At 38.4% G+C, this 19,249-nt stretch overlaps 1 protein-coding gene across 2 annotated transcripts in view; it reads left to right on the top strand.

The window, feature by feature from the left end:
* SPoCk (secretory pathway calcium atpase) overlaps positions 1-18,433 on the top strand; it is a 51,558-nt gene extending 33,125 nt beyond the window's left edge. For both annotated transcript variants that reach the window (XM_034975487.2, XM_034975486.2), the window contains exons 6-19: positions 4,337-4,574; positions 5,217-5,348; positions 5,817-5,983; positions 6,215-6,360; positions 7,169-7,371; positions 7,986-8,165; positions 8,654-8,751; positions 9,114-9,201; positions 9,595-9,724; positions 10,724-10,893; positions 12,101-12,264; positions 13,092-13,225; positions 13,848-13,951; positions 14,266-18,433. In XM_034975487.2, the coding sequence (XP_034831378.1) occupies positions 4,337-4,574; positions 5,217-5,348; positions 5,817-5,983; positions 6,215-6,360; positions 7,169-7,371; positions 7,986-8,165; positions 8,654-8,751; positions 9,114-9,201; positions 9,595-9,724; positions 10,724-10,893; positions 12,101-12,264; positions 13,092-13,225; positions 13,848-13,951; positions 14,266-14,402 (2,091 nt within the window). In that variant the 3' untranslated portion in view covers positions 14,403-18,433. The remainder of the gene's footprint in view (positions 1-4,336; positions 4,575-5,216; positions 5,349-5,816; positions 5,984-6,214; positions 6,361-7,168; positions 7,372-7,985; positions 8,166-8,653; positions 8,752-9,113; positions 9,202-9,594; positions 9,725-10,723; positions 10,894-12,100; positions 12,265-13,091; positions 13,226-13,847; positions 13,952-14,265) is intronic.
* The last annotated feature ends 816 nt before the right edge of the window (positions 18,434-19,249 follow it).

Raw genomic sequence — 19,249 nt, 5'->3', positions numbered from 1 at the left:
GCGGTGATTTTTGGAACTATAATGTCGGCGGACTATGTTGGCGGTGAGGTGATTGTCGGCCATGTTGTCGTTCGTCGATGTTATCAAGTTCGTTTGTTGTGATAGATTTTTGTGAGTTTTTAACTAGCTTAGTGCATTTTAAAGATTGTTTACAATGCCATTATGTCACGCGGTTACAGCGCTGCGTCTGGGGGACTTCTTTCATGAAAAGGACTTTACGCGGGTCGCGTTATACGCGAGCCGTCGGCACCGCGCGAGCTTCTTAACACGGCCGTATATTCGCGAGGCGACCGCAGCTATCCTGAACACTTGTGTGCCTCAGACGGTGTGTAGGGACTATATTGGTACCCGAAGGTGGGTCCTCAGCAGGCGCCGCTGGCTAGGTTGTGCGAACGTGTTTGGCCCCGTAGCCCAGCCACCAGGCGAACGGTGGAACACCGTGGGGTTATAGTCGGTAAGACTCCGTGAGGATTTCCTCCACGGAAAAAAAGTATGACGTCCTCTTGTAACTGCTCAACGGCTCAACCGATTTTGATAAGTGATAGATATGTCAGTGTCACTGGGTACATACAAAAATCAAAATTTTAGCGAATTTTATGCGCTTATAATGTGCGGACTAAAAATGTTTTTTTATATAACTTTTTAAATTACTTGTTACATGGTTTTTCTTGATGAACGCTTTTGGTATTGATTTAAGCCTCTTAATTCCGCATGCTATTCTGTTCCTGTATATGATAGACTTCTAGTTAGGTTCTACACGAACCAATTGCCTTTGACCTTTGCAGTTACAAGTTTAACGAGTAGCTCGGATTATAGAATAATTTCCACTCGGGTTTACGTTGATCCCATTCAGTAATGGATTCGTAATAGGATTCTGGAAGTACTTAAACGCAATTGGGTATTTGACTACATCAAAAATTAATTATTTCTCAGTGATTATTAGATAGAGGGTCTTCCATAATACGCAAAATCCACGTCCTTTGTTGGTTTTAAGTGTAATAACCATTTTAAATTATCGATTAAACTAAAATAAGCACGTCAAATGATTGTGACGTCACACACCGGTATTTTATAGAACCTCGCATACCAAGCGCGCGTTTTGACGTTTGATAAAAAGTTACTGATTTGACTAGTTGTCAAATACCGTATTCCGAAGATGAGTGGTTGAGCACCTAGGCCGTAGCCTGGCATTCATTATTAACATCTGGGGATAAAGGTTAATTAATTGCACTTGGAAAATTATCTAACTTGCTACACTACTACCGCTTTTATAAGTTACGCCGATGTACTTGCGCAGAAATCTTATTATTGAATTAGCTTTTGTCCGCGATCTCATCCGCTTTAAACCCCCTATTTTACCTCATTAGGGGTTGAATTTTCAAAAATCCTTAGCACATGTCTACGTCATAATAGCTATCTGCATGCAAAATTTCAGCCCCATCCGTCCAGTAGTTTGAGCTGTGCGTTGATAGATCAGTCACTCAGTCATCTTTTCCTTTTACATATATACTTACTAGCTTATGCTCGCGACTTCGTCCGCGTGGACTACATACATTTTAACCCCCTATTTTACTCCCTTAGTGGTTGAATTTTCAAAAATCCTTTCTTTGCGGATGCCTACGTCATAATAGCTATCTGCATGCAAAATTTCAGTCCGATGCGTCCAGTAGTTTGAGCTGTGCGTTGATAGATCAGTCAGTCAGCCACCTTTTCCTTTTATATATTTAGATATTTAGATTATATCTTAATTTTTGATGTAATATTTTTAATACCTTTCTAATAAAAAGGTTAAACTATTTAAAGTAGCAAACAAATCATCTTTAAAGTTTAAAGTTGTTGTTAATAGTGAACTTTTTGTAGTAGGCTCTGCTAAAAGACAAATCTAGGTAACATAGGCGAAACTGGGGCTATTGTACCATGTCCGATTGTAATATTAGACAATGCAAATAAATATTTTTCCTTTATGCCAGCATTTTGCTTTTTATCCATTGCTGTTGTTATTTGTTGTTGTTATGTAAAAAAACGTTGCAGTAAAAAATGTTTCAAACGTACTGCCAAAACCGTATTGTACCTGTTTCATGAAACATTACACAATTACTATGAGGAAGTAATTTTCCACAGATATTCTAATTTTGAGGACATTCATCAAAATTTAATATCTTCATATTTTTTTTCAACTACGGAAATAGTCTGAAAATTTATTTGATAGAAATAAATTATTAAACTCAACAGTTTCGATAACTGCAAAAGTGTCGCTACTAGATGGCATTAACACTCGCTTCAGTACTGAGTGAACATACATATCACAAATTTCGTCATTGGCAGTAAGCGAAACCGTGGCCTGGCGGTCAAGGCATCGGGCGCGAACCCAGAAGACGTAGGTTCGAATCTTGCCGGTCCACAATTTTTGATATGTATTTAAAATTTACATATAAATTCACTGATTAAAGCCTACTTTACCGGTAATTTATAAAGTGAACACATTTACGTAAAATATTATGACTACAACTAACAGATAGCCTTGACCCGACCTCGAACTTATAAATAGTGGAATCCCCAATGAAATCAATAGTTTCCTGTAAAGGCTGATGAAAATGATAAAAAGCTATGTATACCTACTATTATTGGGTGTAACCAATAATAAATTATCATCCATACTTACTCTAGTCTCTCTCTAAATTAAATTTAGATTATCTGCATCCTTTTCTTTTTACTAAAAAAGGAACGGAACATGACTTTCACATTTAAAGACTCTATATTTTAGTGCACAATACGAAGGAGATCGCCCGTTTACGGGCCCTCTTTTGTGGCGTCGTGTCAAGACTTAAATTAATTTTTAAAAATGTGTTATTTTTTACGATTATATATTTTATTACGACTTTTCTTTCACTCTATTATTGAAAATATCCATAATTACAGTTAGAATCGTAAACATCAATTTATTTTGAAGAAGAATTAATTATAAATAACCTCAATATCGGCAGCATAAAAAAAGATTTCTTTATAACCAGGGTGAATAAATGGAAATCGTTCGCAGAATATAAAAAGGTAATTATTTGTCTACAAAATAAAGTTAAAACCATGGTGACATAACAATTATACTAGGGGGGGCCCAAAGCTCCTAAGAAAATGGGCAATCTCCTTTAAACAGTAAGTTCGGGACTGCGTGCTAAAATCACGGGTTTTATCATCTAAAAATTAAATTTAGAAATGTCAAACTGCTTCTGTCCTTTTCATATTACAATAGTAAGAAGAGGGTGAGAATACTCTAAAATTAGGTTGTGCTTCGAATCGGTGCCATTATAAAATTAATGTTTGTGTTCTACGTTTATTACCCACTAGTAACCCGCCCCGGTTCTCAAAGGTCTATGAAGTCTGTCAATCCGCACTTGGCCAACGCGGTAGGCTATGGCCAACTCTCTCAGTCGCAGAGGAGACCCGTGCTCTGTAGTGAGCCGGTGATGGGTTGATCATGATCATGATGAATATTAAACTATACGTATAAACCTTCCTCTTGAATTACTCTATCTATTGATGAAAACCACATCAAAATTCGTTGCGTAGTTTAAAAGATCTAAGCGTACATAGGGATAGATGGCGGGAAGCGACTTCGTTTTATACTATGTAATGTAGACACGTTCATCCTCATCCTGAGATCTATAGAGCATACTTTGAGTTTGCTCCGACTTAAGATACAGCTAAAATGAGACAGATTTATGGTAGACACATAAGTTTGTCTAAGTCTGAGCATAGTCAAATACACTATTATAAAGATCTCAGCCAAAGATGGAAGGCTAACCTGGAAGGGGTATGGCAGTTTTATTAGGTTTAGGTGAAGTATAATATTAGGTTACTTTTTAGGAAACTTGTAACTGCCTTTCTGCAACACAGGTTTTTTCCTAGTGCAGAGGGTAGGAAACTCGTTCTCTTACCTATAATTTTAGTATAATATAAGATATAATATATTAAGTCCTTAGTTTAAAAAAAAAAACTTGTAACTGCCTTCTGCAATACAGGGTTTTCCTAGTGCAGATGGTAGGAAACTTGTTTCTTGTGTCTAAATTCTAAATTCTAAATTCAAAATAAATTATTCTTATTCTTATTCTTATTCTTATTCTTATTCTTATTCTTATTCTTATTCTTATTCTTATTCTTATTCTTATTCTTATTCTTATTCTTATTCTTATTCTTATTCTTATTCTTATTCTTATTCTTATTCTTATTCTTATTCTTATTCTTATTCTTATTCTTATTCTTATTCTTATTCTTATTCTTATTCTTATTCTTATTCTTATTCTTATTCTTATTAACGTTAACAATATTTTTATTTCACCAGGGCATCGTGGTAAGCACAGGCGAGCGATCAGAATTCGGGGACATCTTCCGTATGATGCAAGCCGAGGAGGCCCCGAAGACGCCTCTCCAGAAATCCATGGACACCCTCGGAGCTCAGCTATCGTTGTATTCCTTCTGCATCATCGGCTTCATCATGGTCACGGGCTGGCTGCAAGGCAAGCAGCTGCAGGAGATGTTCACCATTGGCGTCAGTTTGGCCGTCGCTGCTATTCCTGAGGGTAAGTGGTGTCCACTGCTTTCATCAGAAGGTTGCGTGTTCAAATCACATCGGGGTCACCAGTTTATCATATTTCATCACCTGTTAATGGGTGGTTTATGTGATATCTCTTATCAAATGTAGCGCCGTGCTCTTGTCAGCCTATCAGGGTAAATGACACAAAAGTTCACCAATAAGTTACTGCTTTAATAAATTCTTTCCAAAAGTTATAAACACACAAATTAGATAAATACGATAAATAAGATAGATAGGACCAGTATACGCGGCGGGTAGGGAGCAACTGACTGCTCACGCTAATTCTGCTAAGCCCATGTGGCGAATGCTAGCTTCAGCAAGTCCCCTACAACATGTTCTCTTGCGTAGATATCCATGGTTTTCAGCATCATCATCATCATGATCAACCCATCGCTGGTTCACTGCAGAGCATGCGTCTCTTCTCATAGTGAAAAGGGTTATGGCCATAGTCTGCCACGCTGGCCATGTGTGGATTGGCAGACTTCACACACCTTTGAGAACATTATGGCGAACTCTCAGGCATGCAGGTTTCCTCACGATGTTTTCCTTCACCGTTAAAGCAAGTGATATTTAATTACTTAAAAGGCACATAACTCTGAAAAGTAAGAGACTTGTCTCTTGTCTGCAGGTTTGCCAATCGTAGTGACAGTTACTCTAGCGCTGGGAGTGATGCGAATGGCCAAGAGGAATGCTATCGTCAAGAAGCTGCCCACAGTTGAGACTCTGGGCTGCGTCAACGTTATATGCAGTGATAAAACTGGTGAGTTTGAGTCAAGGAAACTAACTATACATGTATCCTTTTATTTAGGTTTCAGTCTGGAAAATAACTTTTTCGACCGTTAAAGTGTGAAACATTTTTTATTGGCGATAAATAAATGTTTTACAGTGTAAGATAGCTAGATCCTCTCAAAAAGTTAATATAAATATCTGCCATTATTATTTATTTATTATTATTTAATTAGAACGGTCATAAATCCAATTACACTAATTAAACTACGAGTACAAACTAACATAAACATACTTACAAAAATTGTTAAAATTATAAATTTTAAAAAGCAAAATTATAAATTTTCACAAAATTGCAAGATCTGACCCATGAGGTCAGCCCATTTGTCAGCAAATATGTCACAGCGAGGGGACTCCTTCAGCAGAGCGTTGAGCGCAGCCAAAGTGCCATAAACGTCACATAACTAGGAGAAATTGCTTAACCTGAATTCTCCATTGACAGGGACGTTGACTAAAAACGAGATGACAGTAACAACGCTATCAACCTCTGGTGGTCATATAGCGGAGGTGACGGGCGCCGGCTACAGTGCTAGAGGCGACATTCAGTTGCGGGCTTACAAGGGACGGGACCTCGATGTGGCGAGGATGGGAGTCAACAGTATGCTAGAGGTAGGAGACGATTTAGAGGCTTTACAGTTTACAGTTACAAAAATTAAATAAAATTAAAAAGTGTCATTTCTTGTGCGACTGTACAGAACCCTCCGTGTGCGAGTCCTACTCGCATTTGACCGGTTATTTTTGCACGGCTATTAGAAATAGGACGGCATAATTTTTTTTTCCACTAGGCCGCGTTTTGCTCAAGACATTTGTCGGGCACTATACCTAATTTCCTCCCACCAGGTGGGTGTACTGTGCAACAACGCGGTGATCCGAGACGACGTGCTGTACGGGCAGCCTACAGAGGGCGCGCTGCTGGCTTGCGCCATGAAGAACAACATGCACGAGCTTCGCGACCAGTACACGAGGCTCAATGAAATACCTTTCAGGTAAATTTTATCTTAGAGCTATTGCGCACGGCGCGTATTTTTGTCTGTACTATGAGTGAGCGAGACAGATTACAGCTTTTGTTGGATATTTCACGACGCCTCAAAGCTTTTAAAAATAAAACCTATTTATGCGCGCCTATAGGGTTAAATCTTTTCTCAGGCGGGAGTAACGTTTGAGTTATTTCCATTTGTATTTAAAACGGCCGCCAAACAGTACAGTTGTTTTAGACCGCCATCTTTTATCGAAAGTTTTTTTAAGTACCAAGTAGCTACTTAATGTCTTAGATCAATAGCTCTGTCTTTTACTAAGTTACCACATGATTAATACGATAAAAACATTTTGGTATAAGTCCCGAAAATTGCTATGGCGCTGGAACCATGTCTCATTAACATCGAAATGACGTCATTTAGACGTCAGCCGAAATAAAATATACCTACCATCAGCTCAAAACTTCAGTCTAGTGCTGACGCCACTAAAATGGCTGCCACGCGCATTTTTTTTATTCAGCAACAGTTCGGAAATTGGTAATGAAATGTGAAATGGAAGTAACGTTTGCGTAACTTCCGTCCGTACTTAAAAGGCCGTCAAACAGAACAGCTGTACTGAGGCCGCCATCTTTTATCGAAGTGTTTTGAGGGGTTTTAGATTAAAAGGTCTACTATTAGTGCTTGAAAGCTTCACTTACTTACTAAAAACTCTGCTTCATACTAAGTTACTTCATGATATTATGATAAATACATTTTGACGACCAATAAAAATGGAATCCCGCGCGCGTTTTTTTTTTCAATTTTATTTCTACACCAACAGTTCGGAAACTAAGATGATGGTAGTGAAATGTGCGCCAAAGTTCAACGATGGCAATCCGAAGGAAGAGGTGTTCGTGAAGGGCGCCATCGAGAAAGTGTTGCCCCTGTGTACGCAGTACATAGACAGTGCGGGCAACTATGCGCCTATAACTAAGGAGAAGCAGGCGGACTTCCTCAACGAAGCTTACAACATTGGGCGAATGGGTAAGAACCTATTAAAAGAGATTGCCCATTTTCTTAGGAGCTTTGGGCCCCCCCTAATATAGTTGTTATGTCACCATGGTTTTAATTTTATTTTGTAGACAAATAATTAACTCTTTACATTCTGCAAACGATTTCTATTTATTCACCCTGGTTATAAAGAAATCTTATTTTTTATATTGCTGATATTGAGGTTATATTTAATTAATACTTCTTCAAAATAAATGCATGTTTACGATTCTAACTGTAATTGTGGATATTTTCAATAATAGAGTGAAAAAAGTCGTTATAAAACATAATCGTAAAAAAATAACACATTTTTAAAAAATTCAATTTAAGTTTTGACACGACGCCACAAAAGAGGGCCCGTTCTCGGGCGATCTCCTTTGTTTCCGCCAGCAATTTCGTCCGCGTGGTGTAGTTTGTGGCCTATAAGCATTCAGGGATAATGTATTAATAAATAATATTAAAAAGAGAAAGACGCAGATACTTTAAATTTAGTTTAGAGAAAGACAAGATAATCGGCGCCATTGTATCTCAATCCAGTACCAGTTTCTCCTAGCTTAGTTTCAATGTTATAAAGACGATTTAGCACAACCTTCTATTTTTTGTTTCAGGTTTGCGCATAATAGCCCTCTGTCGCGGCCCAAGCCTAGAGTCCCTCACATACACGGGCGTATGCGGCGTGTGCGACCCTCCCAGAGAGTCGGCAAGAGACGCCATCGCCGCGCTGCGAAGGGCCCAAGTCCAAGTCAAAATGGTTACTGGGGACGCGAGACCCACTGCTTTGGCTGTTGGTAAGTTAATACTGCGCTATCAAAACAAGCTTTTTCAGATCAAATTGTTATCCTGGCGTATTCCGTCCACGGCAAATTTTTTAAAATACATTAATAGCGAGCAAACGAGTTAGTGGGTCACCTGATGTTACCCACCGCTCATGAGCGCTAGAGGGTCCGCAAATGCGTTGCCGGCTGTTCAAGAGTTAGTTTGATATCTCACCGTCGCTCGTCGCTATCGACTAGCGAACAAGTCATAATGTACAAGTGTGGTGCATATACAATTACTCCCTTATTCCCTAAAATAGACTTTTGAATTATTTTCAATGCACAAACATTTTCTTGTTACAATTATAAATTTTCATGTGTGCTCATTTGAGCCCTGACCAAAAAACCTGTGCACGCTTCTGGACTCTCACCGCCTTTAGCGGCTAAAAAGTATGAATTTCTAATGGGCTTATGGCCTAACAGTAGACAAAATTATTTGACTGTGATGTTTGTTCCAACAGCTCAAATGGTTGGATTGGACGTATTACACTCCCAGTCTCTGTCCGGAGAGCAGCTGGACTCGATGTCTGATGACGAACTGGACGCCGTTATCGATAATGTGAGTATAGGGAACTCCAAACCTACAGTTTTTCAAAGCGTATTTTCATACAATAAGGCGCGTCATCAAAACCAAAATGATACTTCCCGTTGAACTACAATCTTGGAGTTTAGCACGAAAGGAGGTCTCGTGGCACAAGTAAAAGGAGAAAACAAAAAAAATACTTATATTCATGCCGTATTGACATTATACGTATACTTTTAGGGTACGGAACCCTCGGTGCGCAAGTCTTACTCGCACTTACACACTACTGTATTCTTGTACATATTAGTTTTTATTTCGTCAGAAAATCATGAAATAACAGTTTAATTTTTTAACGATTTTATAATCATTATTAACAATTAATTTATGCTTGCTTTCAGGTAACAGTATTTTACCGAGTGACTCCTAAACACAAGCTGTCGATTGTCAAATCGCTACAGAGGCTGGGCAACATCGTTGGTATGACAGGTGAGTTCTTTTATACTGAACCAACCCAGCGAGGTGATTCGTTAACTCAGTATCTATTTTCGGTTTACTATAACTTGACGCCTATGTGAATGTGTGTTTGTTTGTTGGATCAATCACGTCGCTACGGAGCAATGGATCGACGTGATTTACGTGACGTTTTGCATAGGTATAGTGGAAGACTTGGGGAGCGACAAAGGCTCCTTTTTCTCCAGTAAAATCAAAGAGTTCTCACGGGATTTTAAAACCTAAATCCACGCGGAAGAAATCGCGGCCATCAGCTAATAGTTATCATAAAAAGAAAACTTTGGTAAAATAAAATAAAAAACCAAGTTTCACTTTCGAATATATATTTAACGGATATACGTAAACATTTTTTGATATGTGAAATCGTAGGTGACGGTGTGAACGACGGGGTGGCGCTGAAGCGCGCGGACATCGGCATCGCAATGGGACGCAATGGCACCGACGTGTGCAAGGAGGCCGCCGATATGATCCTCGTGGACGACGACTTCGCTACTATCATGTGAGTATCGTGTCGTCTCACACAAGAGCCTGTCGTAATCTCATTCTACGGCCTGTCTCACCCGACGGCATGTCGTCGTATCATCCGACGGCATGTCGTCGTCTCAGCTGACGGCTTGTCTTTGTCTCACCCGATAGCATGTCTTCATCTCACGCGACGACGTGTCGTCATCTCACCCGGTGGCTTGTCATTTATTTGACGGCATGTCTATAATAATAATAATAATAATAATAAAATCATTTATTTCCACCAAATACAATTCATATTTTTGTTAGTATTGAGACCTTAAAACTAATTATTATAAAATTCTTACCAAAACAATACTGTGCACCTGTATTCCGAACTAGTAGAAACTGTGTCTCGGAAAACAGGGCCTCCAGCTCGGTGAATACAAAGCTAACTACATACTAACTAACATACTAACTAAACTAAAGAGCTAAAGAAAATAATATGTGCGTGGAAGTCCATGTTATCTGTGTTTGTGTGGGCGTGAGTGCGTGTGTGTGGGGGTGAAAGTGAGTGAGCATGTATAAGTGTGCATATGTGAGTATCTTTGCTATATTATGTTTGTGTACAATTGGGGTTACACTAGAATATCCAGAAGTCTTTCAGTATCCGAGTAAGTTTGTTTCAGAAGCCATTCCTTAAGAGAAGACTTATATTTATACCTATTCAAAGAGTGGAGAGAAAATTAAATCTATCACCCGATGGTATGTCGTCGTTGCACCCGACGGATTGTCGCACCCGACGGCATGTTTTGTCTCACCCGACGGCATGTCTTCTCACCCGACGGCATGTCGTCGTATAATCCGACGGCATGTTTCGTCTCACCCGACGGCATGTTGTCTCACCCGGCGCCATGTTGTCAAACCCGACGGCATATCATCGTATCACCCGACTGCATGTCGTCGTATCAACCAACGACATGTCGCCGTCACACCCAACGCGTGCTTTTACGGCTAGCCTGTTCACGTCATAAACCCTTGTCTTGTTTTACAGTTCCGCGATCGAGGAGGGCAAGTGCATATTCTACAACATCCGCAATTTCGTGCGCTTCCAACTGTCCACGTCCATCGCGGCGCTGTCGCTCATCGCGCTCGCTACGCTCATGGGCGTGCCCAACCCGCTCAACGCGATGCAGATACTGTGGATCAACATCATTATGGACGGTGATTATATTATCCTTACCATAATATTGCTGCATGTCGTTGCATCAGTGGCCTTTAGAGAAATCGAGAGCACCTGCGGTTTATAATCAACAAAAGTTGACGGCGGAAAAGTTCTTCATTATGCCATTTATTTTGAAAGTTTGTATAATCTTTCAAAATGAATGGCATAGTGAGGACTTTCTACCTATTACGGTTCATGAGATACAGCCCGCTGACAGAAAGACAGACGGACGGATAGTGCAGGAGGCTTAGTAATAGCAGTTGCATACTATTCTTGTAATTTTTCCTCGAGCGTTTTAAGGTAAATGTTGTAATTTTATTATTGTACTAGCTTATGCTCGCGACTTCGTCCGCGTTGACTACAAAATTTCAAACCCCTATTTCACCCCCTTAGGAGTTGAATTTTCAAAAATACTTTCTTAGCGGATGCCTACGTCATAATAGCTATCTGCATGCCGAATTTCAGCCCGATCCGTCCAGTAGTTTGAGCTGTGCGTTGATAGATCAGTCAGTCAGTCAGTCAGTCAGTCAGTCAGTCAGTCAGTCACCTTTTCCTTTTATATATATAGATATACCTACATTTATTCTAAATCTACTCTGTTAAAAATTGTTTTAATTATAATTTTAAGTAATCTCTTTTGGCCTTCTGTTATAACTAGATTTAAATTTAAATAATAATTGGCCCCGATTCTCTAGTCTCTCTCTAAACTAAATTTAGAGTATCTGCATCCTTTTCTTTTTACTAATGCTAAACAAGGAACGGAACATGACTTTCACGTTTAAAGACTCTAAATTTTAGTGCACAATAGAAATTTAAACAGTAGGTTCGCGAGTGCGTGCTAAAATCACGGGTTTTACCATCTAAAAATTAAATTTAGAAATGTCAAACTGCTTCTGTCCTTTTCATATTACAATAGTAAGAAGAGGGTGCGAATACTCTAAAATTAGGTTGTGCTTAGAATCGGTGCCAGTGTGGCTAATTCCTTTGTACACAATCTCTAAACTAAACTAAAATATCACGTCTAAATCTATTGCTATCCCTTTCGTAATGTTGCTTGCGGAAAAGGAAAGCACTAGATTTAGACCTGTTAATTTAGTTTAGTTTAGAGATTGTGTACTAGAGAATCGGCCCCAGTATGTATTTACGCTGTTGATTACTTTAAAAAAAATAAAAAAAAATAAAAAAAAAATGTGACGCTGGTTACAGGCCCCCCCGCGCAATCGCTAGGCGTGGAGCCGGTGGACCACGAGGTGCTTCGAAGGAGGCCCCGCGACACCAAGCGACGCATCATATCGAGATCGTTGTTGCTCTCCGTGCTTCTATCCGCCGCCATCATCATTGCCGGCACGCTTTGGGTGTTTAATAGGGAGGTAGGAATTATAAAAAACTAGCTTATGCTCGCGACTTCGTCCGCGTGGACTACAAAATTTCAAAACCCTATTTCACCCCCTTAGGAGTTGAATTTTCAAAAATCCTTTCTTAGCGGATGCCTACGTCATAATAGCTATCTGCATGCCAAATTTCAGCCCGATCCGTCCAGTAGTTTGAGCTGTACGTTGATAGATCAGTCAGTCAGTCAGTCAGTCAGTCACCTTTTCCTTTTATATATATAGACTAGATGATGCCCGCCACTTTGCGTGGGTTTAGGTTTTTAAAAATCACGAGTGAACTCTTTGTTTTTTTCGGGATGAAAATTAGCCGATGTCCGTTCCTGGTATGCAAGCTATCTCTGCAGCAAATTTCGACAAAATCGGCTAATGGATGGGACGTGAAAAGGTAGCGGACAGACAGGCACACTTTCGCTCTTACAATATTAGTATGAATTTCTTTTAATATTATTTAAAAAAAATCTCAATTTAAAAAAATATCTCAAAGGTCTTCAGGCAGGCTGCATTCGCACTGCAGATGACTACAAAATTGCAATTTTGATGCGGTTACAGTGTAGTTATTTCGTTATTGGTTATTGTGTAGTATTATTTTCGTAATTATTTGTAACTTTTAAAAATATTTAAAGACAATCAACTTATCGAGCTTTTACTGTGTTTACTCGAAAATGTATTGAAAAAAACTATTAAATCTCAGCGTTTTTTAAAACCATCGCTTCCAGCTTAGGTATTAAAATTTGCCCTCGTCTATAATTTTCAACTTACCGCACTTGTATCATAATAACAATTTTGACCTTGCACGTTGTTGTCAGATGTCGGACAACAGGGTAACGCCGCGCGACACCACTATGACGTTCACTTGCTTCGTGCTGTACGACATGTTCAACGCGCTGTCGTGTCGCTCGCAGACCAAGTCCGTGTTCCAAATCGGATTCTTTTCTAACAAGTGAGTGATATTGTTGTTGGATGTCGGACAACAGACAGCGTCGCGCGACACCACGATGACGTCCGTCTGGTTCTATCTCTCCGACCATGTACCGAACATGTACGATAAAACTATAACCATGAAGATGACCACTTACAAAGATGGTACTACAATATTTTATTATCACACTTGTGCTATAATATTATCTTCTTTTCTTCAAAGTATTGCCTTTTTCTGCTAGTATGTGAGCAATACTGCCGTTAAACATAACAGCTGAGTTATTTTATAGTATCATGTTAACAAGGGTTAAATCCTTTATTGAACTCTCTTGGGTACCTTAAAAAACTCTATGTACCATAGCAGTGGTGTACTTGTGGTAATATTATTATAATATATTGTTTTTATGTTGGTATATAGTATGTATTGAAAAACATTGTGTGATGCACGTGCGCATTGAAAATTTAACTCTCCAATATTTAAAATCCTCGCTTGCTGCTCGAGTATTAAAATTGAATATAAAAAATTTGAAGTGTGCAAAGTAGAAAAATACAATTTTCTACTTTGCACACTTGTGACACAAATAACTATTTCGTTTCTGTTAGACACCATTGTTCTGTTGTGTAATTTGCGCGGTATTCTGCAGGATGTTCCTGATAGCGGTGACTTTGAGCCTGGTGGGGCAGATGCTGGTCATCTACTTCCCGCCGCTGCAGCGAGTGTTTCAGACCGAAGCGCTTACTGGACATGGTATTCATCATCATCATTATTATCATTCATAGATCTCTGTAGGCACTTCCACACACCACGGTCTTGCGCCGCCTGAATCCAGCGGCTCCCTGCGACTCGTTTGATGTCGTCTGTCCACCTTGTGGGGGTCTGTCCGCCTAGTGAGGGGTCCTCTAACACTGCAGGACCTTCGGACCCCAATGTCTATCGGTTTTTCGAACTATGTGTCTTTAACTATATTATTGTAAAATCTTGTCGATCCGTTACGCCGTGGTTGAAAGAAAAACCAACAAACAAACATAAATTTGATTTTACAATATATTGCTTTGTTTCAGATCTCATATTCCTAGTCTGTCTAACATCAAGCGTATTCATAGTAAGCGAAATCAAGAAACTCATAGAACGTACACTCAAGAGACGATCCTTTGGAAAGTTCTCGACGAAGGCTCACGACGCATTGGACTTTGTATGACACGAGTCCGACAGGAAAACGCAGTAAGCGCCGCGTCTTGTCCCTGTGACGTCACGGAGCATGACAGTGGATTTCAATGTGTCGTAGACCAACATGACACGAGGGAATTCGTCAAAAATGCGTTAATGACACTGAAATTCACTGTGCCATAGATATCAAGAACAACAACAAAGAGTTAAAATTTAAAAATCAAGTTTATGACAGTGGAATTCACTGTCTCATAGACCAGTATGACACAAGAAAAGTTGTCGAAAATTGTGTTTATGACATCGGAATTCAATGTGCCACAAACCAATATGACACAGAAAATAACGGAGTTAAAGATGATGTTTATGACACTGGAATTCATTGCGTCATAGATCTACATAACACAAGAAAGAACTACATAACCAAAAGTGCAGTTGACGAAGTGTCATGTCATGTAGGTCAGAAATGGGATAGTAAAAACCAATCTGTCATAGAACAAAATGACACAAGAAAACACTGTGAAAGTAAAAGTGACTTTGGTGTAATAAATTGTACAAATAAAGAGTGAAAGTGAAAGTGACACAGTGTTTCTGTGACGGAATAGGATGCCTTGTATCCCAAAGTGAGGGACAGGAAAGTGAAAGTAAAGTGAATCTGTTTAGTGAAAATGAAAACTGTAGTGAAGTAAAGCGGGGTGGGACACCATTTTCTTTATGATGGTAAAATCGATATTCCTATTTTATTGTAATTTTCGTTCTGTACCACAGAGTAATAACTAATAATAATAATCGATTAATTAACGTAAGGCAATAATAGTACGGGTCATGTAAGTTGAAAACGTATTGAACCTGCATCTAAGATTATATCCAACATCTATGTGCGACAGCTCGAGATGGCAATCGGTGTGGGGATGCCCCCACACACCCGCACAGCCCCCGCGCTAACCCGATGCGGGATAGCGCGGGTGACGTGCGGGTGTTCGGGGCGTCTCCCCGCCTGATACCTCGATTGCCATCTCGACCTGTCGCGAACTGTAGTTGTACACACAAGACAGGACATCCCAAACAAAAGTTGCAATTTTTTTTAACGTGTGATATTACTAAATATGATAGCTTCATAGAACACGATTTTTATTTGAAACTAGATGATGCCCGCGACTTCGTCCGCGTGGATTTAGGTTTTTAAAATCCCGTTGGAACTCTTTGATTTTCCGGGATAAAAAGTAGCCTATGTCCTTCCCCGGGATGTAAGCTAGATTTTATCAAAATTTGTTAAAGCGTTGGGCCGTGAAAAGCTAGCAGACAGACGGACAGACAGACACACTTTCGCATTTATAATATTAGTATGGATAGCCCTTCTATAGACATTAATCTAAATATATAAAAGGAAAAGGTGACTGTCTGACTGACTGACTGACTGACTGACTGACTGACTGATCTATCAACGCACAGCTCAAACTATGGACGGATCGGGCTGAAATTTGGCATGCAGATAGCTATTATGACGTAGGCGTCCGATAAGAAAGGATTTTTAAAAATACAACCCCTAAGGGGGTGAAATAGGGGTTTGAAATTCGTGTAGTCCACGCCGACGAAGTCGCGAGCATAAGCTAGTTTAGTTCAATGGTTTATAATCACTGACCTTCTACTAATACAGGTACGCTGGAACTGCGATTGCCGACCTGTTTTTAGCGTAACCCAGGCGTTATTACTCTGTAAAGTACAGGATCCCAGTTGTGTTGTCTCAGTATTGAATGAACTATGATAATTATTTGTTTTTAATTAATGCTTAATGTTAACGTGTATGTTAAGTGAAATCTTAGTAGTTTAATGTTTACGCTTATATTTGTGTTATTGTGTAGTTTTGTGACGCTGTACTGTCAAAAGCTGATCGCATATTAAAATTGTGTGTGTTTCGAATAACACCCTTGCAAGAAGGCCATGTCTCGAGACCCGTCTTGACCTAAGTCAAGTGGAGAAGAAAGAACTCGCTGCTGTAGAATAGGGTATTTTACACCACGCGAGATAAAATCTAAAAATATATAAAAAAGATAGTTTTAGCAATAAGCAATTGAAAAATTCAAAATTCAGAAATTTCAGTTTATAAAACTACTAGCTGATGCCCGCGACTTCGTCCGCGTGGAATTTGGTTTTTTAAAAATCCCGTGGGAATTCTTTCATTTTCCGGGATAAAAAGTAGCCTATGTCACTCTCCAGGTCTTTATCTATACCCATGCAAAAAATCACGTCAATCCGTTGCACCGTTATGACGTGATTGAAGGACAAACCAACAAACCAATAAACCAACAAACAAACACACTTTCGCATTTATAATAAGGGTACTGATATAATGAATTTTATAATTCATTCTAAATATTTCACTTTTTACAAATATTCGACACGCACGAAGTCGCCGTAATGAATTCCGACTGTGACGTCAGATGGATTGTAGTTGTAATGTTTTTCTCTGAAAATGCCATTGTTTACCAATCCGTGTGACGTCATGACAGCTCATGAACCTAAACATAATAGCAGCGGCAGCATAACGTTTTCGCGGAGAATTTTTAAACACAAATTTAAATTAATTTTTATTGCACTTATAGATCGAATAAAATTTCATGTAAATTTTTGGTAGTTTTTCTATTGTATTAGGATCAAATTAAGATACTTTTCAAGAAAGGGTAAAATACCCTTTTTTTCGTATGAGTATGTGTAGACTACCACGTGTAGTATAATATGCGCTCAGCTTATTAATTCGCATTTTTGTTGTATTATTTATTTTTTGTAGGGTAATCGTAATTTTTGAATAGATAGCTATAATCTTTGGAACCAGTACATTGAATTGTCTCCAGTGTTCTTATAGGCAATTCAATTGAGTATTTTCCTACTATTGAGTTTGATAAATATTATTACTTTATAAAATATTGCGGTTTCGTAGAGTGTTGTCTCTGTCGTTGAGACCCGACAAAATCTCATTCTAAAGGTCTATGTACAATATTTGTTGCAGGTTACTATAACCTTTTTTGATTGAATGGCTTGAAGTAAGATATTGTGAGCTGTGATGAGGCCTAGCCTTAGAATTGGATGGTTCTATCTTTAATGAGTAATTCTTAAAATTATAAATATCATTAAACATATAAGTAGAAAATCGTGTAAAATAACAGACGTTATTGAGAAAAACGTTTTGTTTTATTATAGTCAAAGTAATGGAATGGCATAATAATATAATTAATTATGTTACATTTTTATAAAAGTACATAATAAAGAGTGTAACCAGAATGCTAGCAAAAACTTAGCGTTATTGTTATACTACCTAAACACAATCCAATACCAATAACCATTTGCCTCATTTTGTAGTTTTAGTGATTTAGTATTTTTTAAACCCGCAATGGCACCCATTCTAAGCACAACCTAATTTTAGAGTATTCGCACCCTCTTCTTACTTATAATATGAAAAGGACAGAAGCAGTTTGACATTCTAAATTTAATTTTTAGATGGTAAAACCCGTGATTTTAGCACGCACTCGCGAACCTACTGTTTAAATTTGTATTGTGCACTAAAATTTAGTCTTTAAATGTGAAAGTCCGTTCCTTTTTTAGCATTAGTAAAAAGAAAAGGATGCAGATACTCTAAATTAAGTTTAGAGAGAGACTAGAGAATCGGGGCCATTGTGCGTGCAAAACTTGGGCCAATGCCCCGCTTACGACGCGGCATTGACTCTACGCAACTTTCGTTGACCTCTGGCGTCAGTCAGATGTTTTATTTGCAATATATCGTAAACTTTTACAAAATAATAGGTTTTTTTTTACTTTTTCGCGGTTTTTTATGGTATCATATCAGTAATCATCAGTGCTATCACCTGTTTTCGTTTTTGCCAGCGTTCTGGTACACTCTGTATATTTAAATGTTTCCTTTCTCTCAAAACTGTGTTGTGTAATATACAATTACCTATTAGAATAATTATATTACAATTAATTGTATAATTTATTTATAATTATTATAATAGATAGCGATTACCACATGATATTTTATTTATCAAGTCAATAAAATTTTATTTATTCTCATAGTTTTATTTCATTTTTCGAATATATTTTTTTAGGAAATAGTTTATTTGAAATTATTATATTCAATACCTACATGTAAGTTGTATAATGGATGTAATTCAGAATTTATTACACCTCGTGCAATTTAATTTTAATGTTAAAGCCTAATTTACACGCATTAAGTTGTTAACTAAATTTTAAGTGGCATAATGCATGTAAACAACGAATTCAGTAATAAGTTGCAAGTTAAAATTTAGTGCACGCGTCACGCTTAAGTAACGATTAGCGACTCTGAGTGCGGCTGTTAGTCGCTTAAAATTAAGTTAAAATTTAGTTAGTTACTTGACAACTTTATACGTGTAAATTAGGCTTAATAGTCGCCTTTACGCCCGAAATTAATGTTTAACCTATCTGTACCTACTCTATCGATATTCGATAGTCACTAAGAACCGTTGTTATCTAGATATTAGTAGGAGCTTTACTTTTAAGTTCCCTTGTACCCTACTCATTCTGAGAGGAGACCCGTTCTCTGTAGTGAGCCGGTGATGGGTTGATCATGATTATAATGATTCCGCTGAGCATAGCCACGGGCGGTCGCTAGTTTGTCAAAAAAGACTATATGATTTTTGACAAAAAAAACAACGTTGCTACAAATTTTAAACCCCCATTTCACCCCCTTAGGGGCTGAATTTTCAAAAATCCTTTCTTAGCTGATGCCTACGTCATAAATGCATGCCAAATTTCGGCCCGATCCGTCCCGTAGTTTGAGATCGTGATCGATAGATTGTGCGTTGATAGATCAGTCAGTCAGTCACCTTTTCCTTTTATATAATTACT

This window comes from Maniola hyperantus, chromosome 14 (assembly GCF_902806685.2).
Source record: "Maniola hyperantus chromosome 14, iAphHyp1.2, whole genome shotgun sequence".
NCBI classification, from domain to species: Eukaryota; Metazoa; Arthropoda; class Insecta; order Lepidoptera; family Nymphalidae; genus Maniola; species Maniola hyperantus.
This window is presented reverse-complemented; position numbering and strand designations above follow the sequence as displayed.